Source organism: Chelonoidis abingdonii, chromosome 22 (assembly GCF_003597395.2).
Source record: "Chelonoidis abingdonii isolate Lonesome George chromosome 22, CheloAbing_2.0, whole genome shotgun sequence".
Taxonomy (NCBI): domain Eukaryota; kingdom Metazoa; phylum Chordata; order Testudines; family Testudinidae; genus Chelonoidis; species Chelonoidis abingdonii.
In genome coordinates, this window is record NC_133790.1 from 7,000,042 (window position 1) to 7,012,248 (window position 12,207).

The window sequence follows — 12,207 nt, forward strand, 5'->3', positions numbered from 1 at the left end:
AAAAAGGTAGTAGAATTGAAGAAACCAACTTCCCAAGCAGATCCCAGCTGATTTACTTTGCTAGCATAACTAAGGGCTAGTCTATACTAGAAGTGCTGCAGCTGCATCACTGTAGAGCAGCTGGTGAAGATGCTCTATGCCAAGAGGAGAGAGCTCTCCAGTCAGCATAATAAATTCATCTCTGGGGGTATGTCCACACTACCAGCCGGATCAGCAGGTAGAGATCGATCTATCAGGGATCGATTTATCACGTCTCATCTAGACGCGATAAATCGATCCCCGCTGTGCTCCCCGTCGACTCCGGAACTCCACGAGGGCGAGAGGCGGAAGAGGAGTCGATGGGGGAGCCGCGGCCGTCGACCCTGCGCCGTGAGGATGGGAGGTATGTCGAAATAAGAGATGTCGACTTCAGCTATGCTATTCTCGTAGCTGAAGTTGCATAACTTACATTGACACCCCCCCCACAGTGTAGACCAGCTTTGTGAGTGGCAGTAGCTATGTCAACAGGAGAAGCTCTCCTATCAACATAGACAGCACTATGCTGGAGGTTAGCTCAGTAAAATTATGTCACTCAGGGATTTCCCATACGCCCAAGCAACACAGTTAAACTGACACAAATTGGTTGCTAAAGAAGGGAAGTTGAAACAGCTAAACAAATTTCAAAGCAAGGTTAGCTTTAAATTAGGACTTGAAGACACCCTTGAATCTTTACTTAAAACTATTGCAGGAGCCAAACTGAGTTCAGAAAAGTGAATTATACCCCACTCCTCTCACCAAACCACTGTCCATTTTCCCATGCTTCTGCCTCTTGACTGGTGGCAGAAATGCCATGATTCTTTTGGAAAAGACTTCCTGTCCAGTTGGGTTAACTCAAAGAGGGTAGTGAAACCTTCCAGGCACTAAGGTTCAGCCACCATAACTACAAAGCATCAAAGGAAATTTAAGAGTTTCAAACTTCAGGAATTTAGGTATGCTCCACTCACTCCATTGCTCTTATCTCTCTTTCTTCTAACATAAGATAGAAATAATAATCTAATAAGATAACCAGCTTGGTCTCACTCTCTCTGGCTGCACAGGGGAATGTGCATTTTTCATACTTTGCACATTGCTTGCAGCATTTAATATCCAGACCTGCTTAATCAGAGATGCAGTGGGGCCAGCATATTTTGCAAGTAGTCTTCTAACTCAACTCCTCCACCCCCCGCCACATTTTAAAATCGACACATGTAAGATCCAGAATTGTTTCTGCTAACATGAATCAAAAGCCATTTGCCTGGCAAAAAATGCTTGAACAGTGTTAGAAAGGGACCTAGGCCCAAATTCCACTCTTATGTAAATGGGTTACAACTCACTGAAGTAAACAGAGTTACATTCTCAACACCTGTGCCAAGACCACCTGCTGATCTGACGCGATTTAAAGCTGCATTGTCTCTTCCGTGCTGACTGGTAACTGCATATAATCCAGCCTAGCATAAACTCTGTTTTTTCCAGCAGTGCTGAAACTTTATTTCCTAATACAGGTCACTGCCAAAAGGTTAAGAGAACTGACACTAAGGAGTAGGGATCCCCCTTCCCAAAGATTACAGGTTATGTTAAAAGCAAGGGAGGTTGTTACACAAGAAACACATAGAAAAGTGAGTGTGTCGATGTGCAGGGATCTGGATGGAAAAAGGAAGGCAGCATCTATACTCTGATTGCTCAGCCAGGGAAGACTGCTATTGTTTTTTAACTCATACCTTGAAAGATGGCAGCCGAATGGCCCCTCGTAACCCAATGCCCAAGCCAATTCCCTCGTAGCCTAGCCCTTCTCCTTTGTTCCAGTTCTCCAGGAGGCATGATGTAATTCGATCCTTTGGCTTTGGTTTTTCCTCATCTTTATTTTCGCCAGACTTCACTGGAGTGAGCGATGCCTGCATAGAAGAAACAACATTTAAAAAGGCATCACCACCCTGGTGGGTATGCAAACACTGAAAATGCCTTGAATAGCTCGGGGAAGAACCATCACCTATTCAGGCTTTAGCTTCTCGAAAGACAGTCTCTTCGGAAAGATGCACCATTATGTCACACATGCTTAAAGGGTGTGCGTGTGTATAGGAACGCTTTAGAAAATTTGAGCTTTTGTTCACGCTTCCCCAGCATACCAATGCTGAGGCCTATCGATGACAAATACAGAACATACTTGTTCTAGTTTCCATTGGTCAGGCTTGACCCAGATGGATCAGGGATAAGACTTCCATTAAGTCATCTAAGCCACTTCTCTACCAATGCCCCAACCATCAAAGAGTTAAACAAAACAGTGACAGGATCCATCTAAGAGAAACTTTAAGACAACCAACACTGTATATTCAAATAAGTCCTTAAAAGACAGAGTATGTGGCTTACATCACACTCCAAAACAGGAAAGATACGACAAGATGCAGAGGAGAGGGGGAATTAGGGGAAATCAGTCTTTGGGAAATGGGGATTGCACGCAAGTACTCTCAGAACTTCCCCCACAACCAGACATTTTAGCATAGATGAACCTCTGATGCTTGTGCAAGGAGTTGCATTCTGAACTGGAAGAATGTCTAACTAAGTTCAAAATCCTTCCTTGGTTGGATGGATGCAGTCATAGACCGGTTAAACGATCTGAGTAGAGGTTTTCCCCATTTGCCATTTGTTATAATTGCTTGACACTGGTTGTCCTGATCCTCTTGCAGTGGGATTCCACGCCCCCTCCAATTTATGTATGTGCATGGACATGGATATGCTGGGTTCACATTGTAAGTTTCCCTCATGCACATTGCGATACACAGTCTGATTTATTACTGCCAGGCTACTTATGAGAATTAGCATCAAAAGTGATTTAAAAAAATTATATGGATTTACAAACAAAAGGGAAAGAAAACAAATCAAGCAAATCAGCCCAAAATTTGATCACCAATGTTAATAGTGTCTTTTCAAATTGCGTCTTGCAGATGGACTATATGTTATACACCCATGAGGATACAGTTTGACATCTGGGAACCATCAAAGACTTAAAGACTTACAGGAGGGGATTTTTCTTTTCAAAAAGTGATCCACTTGTCAAGGATGTAGAGGCAAGCAATGGTCCATTGCCATTTGGCTGTCTACATCGCTTCAAGATCCTGTCCAACAGACCATAACACTGATAATATATCCAAATAACCCATGCTAGGCTTCTGATATGTCTGGGGAGCACTCATGTTTAAAAGGGATGGAAAAATGACCTGGCTACTCTTCACACGAAGAGAAGTCTTCTTCCATCTTGGCTATTAAGAAGCTATTTCTCTGCACAAGAGGCACTAACTGCTCTGAGCAATAATGATAGTGGAGCCTGCTGAAAAGCACTTAAGCCACACACGCCTTTTTGGGACTGACCAGGCACCCGGTGTCGCACTATCTTCACTCTGCAGCATCTTGCTTCTGGAAGCCACAACATCAGTTCTGATGAAGGAAAGCAGTGAATATTCTCAAGCCTTGTTCCACATACTGTGCCAGATTGAGCCATGCTTTCTAAACCCCCTGAGTGCAGCTTAAAACAGCAGGTGGCTCCAAGTCTTGACAAGGCGAATGGGCAGTACTACCAAGTTCAAAGCTCATTTCACGTCTCCCTAATGCCAGGTGCTGGATCCACAGCTACCATCTTTAGGGAAACTAAGAAGTCAGTACCCACATTCAAATAAAATTGGAAAAGCATGTGCAGGAGGAACTTGTGAGTAAAATACGCAGCCTAACAAGAGAATACATTTCTACTACTGAGCCAGAATCTCAATACTCCAAATCATACTCTCTCAATCAGAAGTCAATGAGTAAGCTAATGTTCAAGCTGCCTGAATGGCTCCTGGACCCTGAACAGAACCACATGTGGACCACCGAGGAGGATACTACTCACCTTTTGGAGACAGTTCCATTCTTGAAACAGATTCACTTTCACAGCCCAGAAACCCACAACTGCTGATTTTACTGAGCTGTGTGAAACTACATGAAGTAACTGAGTTACACGTGTACCCGTGAAGGACCAATGTTGCATTGCACAATACTAATGAATTTTAGATGGGTTAGAGAAACCAGTGGCCTTTATAACCTAAACCCATTTTATTAGACTTCATTATTAGCAGACAGAACTAATAAGTGACTTTGGACCTTTTAATTAAGATTTTTTCTTTTTTAATTTAAGGCACAATATTATAGCGCAAGGATGATGAGAGTCAAAGAAAAGCTAAGTGTTCATTTTTAGTTAGTTGGGTCAAGGCCCAGACTGATGATAAGCCTCAGAGGCTTCCAAGCCCAGATAACATAGAAACAGCGAAATCTTTAAAATGAAACATATTAGGCACTCAGAGACTAGATAGACAAATCTACAGCCTCACTTTGAAAAACCCAGCTGCAGCAAAGCACAGCTCATCCAAGGTAGGTGTGGATGGGAAAACTCGATCCAACAGCTGGAGAAGAGAATTCAAACCTTTCCAAGGTTGGAGCTCTAGACCTCGTGGGTTGGCAGGGGTCAGGATCAATGTGCAGCTGTCAAGAAGCAGAGACTCTTGACAGCTTTTAAGTAAAGGATGATATAATTTACTTCTGATTGGCTCTTCAGGAATGGGTTTCTAAAATTCACTCTGACCCATCTCATCATGAGGCTTCACAAGCATTATCAGAAGATCAATTCCTTCTACTGCTGTGTTCATTGACTAAACTGGTCAAAGTTCATTGTCCTCATTGAACACAAAATACAAGTTCAGCTCATATCTGCTAATACCAGGAAAGCCTGAGGAGGATATCAAGCAAGCAATACAGGTCATACTAGACTAACTGTAATAGGCCCAAGCTACATCATCAAAATGGCTTGTCTAGATCACTACACACCTTGCTGGACAGAAGTTGGCAGGTTGGCTTTGGAGTTCTGGCATAGCATCAGGTTATTAATTAATTATTATTATTTATATTACTGTAGTACTTAGGAACCTCACATGTTATATGGGGGCCAGGTGAACTAGTCAAATGGACTTTTCTGATAGAATTCAATGTCACTACATAGTAACTGTTACACTGCAACAGATGCTACTGGTTCATCCAGGGTGGTATCCTGCACTGGCCAGTACTTGAGAGGAAGGTTTGAACACCCCATAATTCACCTAGCTGTATAATATTTATAGAGACCAAAGTGCCAACAAAGATTTCTCAGATCCTAACTGATGTCCAGCTCACACCCTGCAGCATCAACAGCCCTGCTCCATCTGATCCTCGTTAGCATAACTGCAATTCTATTTTCCTAAGAGTGTAATTTTATTAATTTTACTAGACTATTCAACTTTTCCTTAACCTGTGGCAGTGAGTCTATGCAGATTGTGTTTAGAAATATTTCCTGTGCTGAATCAGGCTGTAAGTTCCAGGACAGAGAAGAGAACACAAGAGCTAGCAGTGGCAGAAGTGTATAAAATAGACTGAGTTGCCATTGAAGAGCTCTGCCACCAGTTGCTTATGTTTGGTCATTTCAGGGTCTCGTTTAAGCCAACTTCTCAAATTATCAAATTTCCCTTTATGCACCCACTAGCTAGCTTTGTGCTGCACTTGCTCTTTTGTTAACATGAGGGACTTTGTCAAGAATTGAACTTCCTGAGTATTAATCAAGGAGAAAGCTGTAGTTCTGAATGCAAGACATTTAACCCAGCACTAAAATGCAGCAAATGTCTGGAGTGGAACACGGCAGCTGGAAAGGAAGTGAAGAATACCGTGTCCAGCTCCAAATAGAGGAGGACTCCCTGATGGCAGAGTTAACACCTCTCATCTTACATCTGAAAGTCTAATTTGCAGACTGTATCTGCTATTTTACTGCAAGTCAACTAGAGCCAAATCCTGGTCCTACTCAAGTCAAATGAGAGTTTTCCTCACTGATTTCACCGGGTCAAGATTTAGTCTAGGATTCATCCCCTCCAATTTAATTTTAATGGGACATCTACCTCTTTCCTTGGAAAGCTATTCCACAGTCTCACTGCTCACTCTTTAGGACCTTTTCCTGATATTCCTCCTTAAATTTCCTCTAATCTGATCCCCTGCATTTTCGCTTGTTCACACTACGTTGGAACACCTTAAGCCCTTCTCCAGATCCATCTGTACAGCTCTAACATATGAAACATTAAGAGTTCCTACCTTTGCTAGACGTTCTTTCTTGTCCCACCAGTCATCGAAGGCTCTGAATGCTACCACCTCAACCATTTTCCGGTTCAAGTCCCTTTTCATAATTGCTTTTAATTCCTTCACAATCACCAAGAGGACACCATCCACAGTAGCCTTGTGTGGATCCTCCTTCTTCGGCACATAACCTGGTGGTGGGACTGAGGGGTCAAACTTGGGCAGTGGCGGCCATTGCTGCCCCCGGCCAATAGCTGCCCCCATTGAGAAGGGACGGTAGGGAGGAAGATTCACAAACTGCATCCGGCTTCCCATAAAAGGTGGGTACTGGTACGTGTTCTGCCCCTGCATCATGCGGCTCAGCATCTGAGTTTGCATCTGAAAGGACATTGGCATGCCGCCCCACTGGTTGCCCAGGACATTTATCATATCCACTTGCATGACAGGAAACATGCCAGGATGGAATGGAGGAAGTGGAGGCAAGATATGAGGCGGTGGGACCCCAGGTGGTGCAGGAAGCGGAGGTGGCGGGACGGTGACAGCTGGATGAGTTGGTGGAGGTGGTGGCGGTAGAGGTGGTGGCATTGGAAAGCCTGGTTGGGGTGGTGGTGGGGGTGGAAGTGGAGGGAATCCTGGTGGGGGCATGGGTATCGACTGAGTCATCACAGCAGAGTTGCTAACAGAGGAGTTCACCACAATGGTTTTGGCACATTCTGCACTGGTGATTGGTGAAGAATTCATTTCGTCGTCAGATATTTCCATGTCCTCCCCTGAAGAATGCTGACCCTGGAAGAAAGGGAAAGAGAAACACATTCCTTTAACATAAGTTACCTTTATACTGGTTGCTTGGAACAAGTCACACGTTACTGACATTTTAATCATAACTGGATAAAGGAAAGTGATGTACAGGAAGATGTGTCCCACTGAGCACATGGAGTTTCATTTAAGCCATTCTGTTTCATGTCAGACTACACATGGAACCTCCAGGAAGTGATGAGCTAAAAGCTTTCTAACAGCGAAACAGCACTAGCCAGCTGAATAGCAAAAATTGGCTTCTATGCAACATAGTAAATGCTGCCCCCATATTTTGTTAAGCACCTACAATCCCACTTCGGTGTGCAACAATCTCTTGCTGACACATAGTACTGATAGAGAATACAATTTAAAAAAGTAACTAATCAACCTTACACTCTCCAGCAAGTTAGTGTTTCCATTTTTTAAAATCATAATCCCCAGACTTTGGCAACTAAATATTGACTGTAAGTAATAGTCAGAAGCGAGATGTGAGTTTCATATTAATGTTTGCAACTGTTACAATTATGCCTTATGACAAAGCGCTTCAGACTGAGAAAGGAGCTCTGTATCTAGTTTTCCATTATCTTTGATCCTCACAGATTGAATCCAAAATTCTCAGAGGTAGGGGAATGGGGAGAGGCACTGACCCAGGGTACGTTTACACTTGGAGCCAGAGATGTGGATTCCCAGCTTGAGTAGACATACTGAACTAGTTCTCATCAAGCTCGTGCACTAAAAACCGTAGTGTAGCCACAATAGAAAAGGCAGCAGCAAATGTGGGCACTGGGTACCTCCCTCAAGGGCAAACTCGCTCAAGTTTCATGGGTCCCTGCCACTGCTTGTCCGACTTTGGCTACGCTATTATTTTCATCACATTAGCTCAATAAGAGCTAGCGCGAGTATGTCTACTTGAGAAGAGAATCACAACCCTATCTCCAAGTGTAGACAGAGCCCAAGTTTCTGAACAGACAGACACTCTGCACGACCATATGGAATATGGATATAGATATTTTGTATAAAATGCAAAACCTACATCTCTCCCCCTCCAAACAAACAAACAAACAAAAAACTCCCCAAACAAAAACAAAACAAAAAAAAACATTCAAATCAATGGTGCTATGATGTAAATGGATTAACACATCCAAGGGCACCTGCCTGCTCTGAGGCCTGGGCTACACTAGCGGGGGGGTTCGAGCTAAGATACGCAACTTCAGCTATGCTATTGGCGTAGCTGAAGTCGAAGTATCTTAGTTTGACTTACCTGGCCGTCCTCATAGTGGCGAGTTGAATGCCGCGGCTCCCCCGTTGACTACGCTTACTTCTCCTGCCGAGGTGGAGTATGGGCGTCAATTTGTGGATCAATTTATCACGTCCAGACAAGACGCGATAAATCGATCCCCAATACATCGAACACTACCCGCCGATCTGGCGGGTAGTACAGACGTACCCTGAGATTCATAGAGTACCAAGAACTGCCTTCTAAACTGCATACAGCACAACAGCAACTGATCAGCTAGATCCATTCTAGATAGAGTTGCACTTAGCAAACAAGGTTTCAGCTGCCTATTATACTGGAAAGGCATTTTAGGCTTGGAGTCACACAGGAAGCAGATGTATGCCATCCCATCCCTCAGACGATTAAAAAAAAAAAAAACATTAAAAATTCCAGCAGCAAAATATAGGGAATGGAAGACACACCCAACACTCAGAGGCAGTTTTTCTGGTATACTTGATCATAGCAAAGCTGCTTATTAACTGGATCTCAGTTAGGGCCAGAGTGACAGCACCTTGTCACTGGCCCTAAGGGAAGTGGGGGCGGGGAAAGAATTCAGTTTTCATTTTTCCAGCTAGCAGCACTGAATAGTGGGAACATAACTGATCACCTAGTTCCCCTCTGCATCCACTGCTTGAACACAACTGGACTCACTGCCTTATTATTTCTTGAAAGCAGTTCCTTCTCCCCAACCACAGTGCATAAAAAGGCAAAACAAACAGCTTGCACATTGCCACAAGCTAGATCAACTACAGAAACCACCCCACAATTCCAAAGACATGGAACCTGCTGAAGCACAGTAGTTGTGGCTCGATTTCTGCCACAACAGTCAAGGGATACATGAGTTCTGTGATTTTTGTGGGTTTATTTTTTATTTTTTTTAAACTGGGATATTTGCGCATGGCTGGATGAGCATGTTGGCAAAACAGCTGAACCAACTGCACTGTGACCACACGGAACTCACCAACACACACTATAAAAACATGAATCATTAATCAGAGGATACTTCTGCTACAGCAACTACCACCAGAGAGCAGGCTAAGCACAGGACTTGCAACCGCATGTTCACGCACCTCCTTTGTCAGGGCCTTCCCTTACCTCATAAACTGCAAAATGATCACACCAGCCAGTGCCAACCGCCAGAACTGAAGCTCTGCATAGCTCGAAAGCTTCTCTCTCTCAGCTGGTCCAATAGAAGAGATTGCCTCACCCACCTCATCTCTCTAAGCTAGACCCAACCACTCATAAGTAAGTGGTTTATAAAAATGGCCAAAAAAATGGCCTTTTTTTCTGAAAAATCACCGACATACATGTACTAATGCCTGTGGTGGGTGCCTTAGAAACAGAGCAAATAATTGATATGTCACTGGCTCACCTGTAACAGCTGAACATAAAATAAATTTGGGTTCAAACAAAACATTTCATTCAACCAGAAACTTTGGGGGAGGGGGAGTTAGAGGGGTGGGAGGAGGGTACTTTTTCTTTTTAGAACAGGTTTTTGGGCATTTTTCACCATTTTATTTATTTAACAAATCTAACTAAATTTTGAAATGAAACACTGATTTTCATTTAGATTTTTCAAAGCCCCTCCCCCCATTTTTTATCTGGCTGAAATTTTTTGCCACATTCAACCCAAATTTGCAAATAGATTTGTTTGATGCATTTTTTGGCAAACAAACTATTAGCCAAAAGAAATGTGCCCAGCTCTGCTTTGAAATGCAGGTAATAATGGTTTGTTTCTGCCCACTGTTAGTAGGGTTGCCAATTTTGGTTGGATGTATTTCTGGAGATTTCAGCATGACATAATCTTTAATTAAAGATTAATCTTTAATTCTGGGAGACTCCAGGCCAATCCTGGAAGGTTGGCAACCCTAACTGTTAGCAGAGCTCTACAGAGCGACAGTGACAAGGGAATAATTCTGAAAGTGCTCAGCGTCCTGTGTTAGTAACTCTCTACCTTCACACAGGCACTCTGCGATAGATGCATTTTATAAATCCGAAAATGACTGGCTAAAATAGAAGAATAAAATGTGTCTGGGGTCCGAAACAATTACCCAAAGCACTGGACTTTCAATATAATTATGATTTCTGCCCTCTTCATCCTGAGCACCTCGTGACTTGCCATCTAAAATTTCCAATTGTGTTTAATATACTTTACAATCTTTCCCACTGGTCCACTCTGGCAGCTCAGGGAGCTGCAGATGTCTCAGGGACCAGGAAAGCTATGAATGAGGAGAAACCCTGCAGCTTCAACAATGCTTCAGTGAAAGGGGGCAGAGGAGGGGAATGAACAGACAGCTTGTGTCAGGTGTAAGGAAGGTTACTTGAAACTAGACTCATTTTTCAACAAGCTAAGCATGAAAGGTGTTGTTAAAAAGCACCCAGATCCAACACAGGAGGTGCTCAATGTAAAATATCCATTACTGGTTATGAAACCCAAGGGAATCTGGTGTGTTCAGATAACTTAGCAAAGCAAGAAGTGACTTTAAATTAAATTCTGCTGGCTGAGCAGTGCTGAGATCTGTAGGGAAAGTCACTTTATCTCCTCCTGGTGGAGGAACAGCACAAGGGAGAGAGACATAATACGAAGATCCATGGCAAGCGTTGGGGCCCAGATCCACCTAAATTTTCTGTGCGCTCTAGACAGACCGTCTCCCAGTCCTCTCCTCCTTCTACAGGGGAGGCAGCCTAAGCCCACCACAGGAGTTGGACAGCTTGTACTTCACTGGCTCCTGCTTCTCCACCTCCGATATACTGCGCCAACATCATGTGACATTAATCCCAATGATCCTGCTTGAGTCAGTGCCTTCTTTCTGGACACAGGTAATGCTGAGACACCAAGATCAGCAGCACCCCCCTTGGAAAACCTCCACCAGAAGGCAGCCTATTTACCTTATAACTCATAAGACCCACTCACGTGAACAACTGCCACCCAGAATTTCCAAACACTCTTAGGAGGGTCGTTCTAAACAGCTGTCTCAGTGCTGGGCAATCCTGCATAGAGGCTGAGGAGGGAAGACTTCCTCTTCAAGGAATGATCTAGCAGAAAGGTGTTCAAAATTATAGGTAACAGAAGCCAGCAGGCCTAACCTGACTTCCTTTAAAACTTAATAAAGTGCTTTGGCTACAAATGAGCTTTTCTTTATTCTTTTATTTGGCTTACTTGCACTGAAATGGGAACTGCAAATACACACGGACTAAAGTCCAGTGTAAGACTGGAAGGCTGTTGTAAATTATTCTGAGAGACAAGGTGGATGGGTGGGTCTGGCCAGATCTGAAGAAGAGCTCTGCATAAGCTTAAAAGCCTGTTTCTCACACCAACAGAAGTTGGTCCACTAAAACATATTGCCTCACTCACCTCGTCTCTCTAATATTTTGGGACCAACACAGCTACAAAAATACTGCATACAACAATGTAAATTCTTCTGACATTTATGGGGTTGTGTATGGAAGGTCACAATATTTGCCTATCCTTCCTAAAACGTCAGGGCTTGCAATTCACCAGTATCTGGAGAGCAAACAGGATTTGAGGTCCAGTTTTCATCCCATGGGGAGATAGAAAAGACAGGTAAAAGGTAATAGTTGGGGGAGACTGGGGAGAAAGGAAGAGGAAAAAAAAACACACAAGATCAGGAGAGAGAGAGGTGAAAGCTAAAGCTTGGGTTTCAGCTTGGCATCCCCCGCCCAGGTCAGCAGGGCTTGGGCGGGCTCAGGCTTCTGTCCCCCAACTCCTTGGGTCATGTAGTAATTTTTCTGGTCAGAAGGGGGTCGCAGTGCAATGCAGTTTGAGAACTCCTACCCTAGATCATCTGCCCATCCCTTTTTCTTCATGAAAAAAAGTGAGTAGGCTTTGTTCAATTGGGGACTCCATTTCCACAAAACTGGGTTAAATCACAGTCTTTGATATTATACCAAAACCAGTGAGTCCTGGATTTCAAAAGGATAGTTTATCAACTGAGTTCAGAGAAAGCCAATCCTACCACAGGAAAAGGCACTTCTAACTGTAT

General features: G+C 43.6%; 1 protein-coding gene across 1 annotated transcript in view; it reads right to left on the reverse strand.

The window, feature by feature from the left end:
- The window catches only part of SETD1B (SET domain containing 1B, histone lysine methyltransferase), a 70,646-nt gene that overhangs the window by 27,323 nt on the left and 31,116 nt on the right, over positions 1 to 12,207 (reverse strand). The window contains exons 7-8 of the mRNA XM_032800734.2: positions 6,151 to 6,918; positions 1,737 to 1,910 (exon numbers count right to left, since the gene is read on the reverse strand). Of these exons, the coding sequence (XP_032656625.1) occupies positions 1,737 to 1,910; positions 6,151 to 6,918 (942 nt within the window). The remainder of the gene's footprint in view (positions 1 to 1,736; positions 1,911 to 6,150; positions 6,919 to 12,207) is intronic.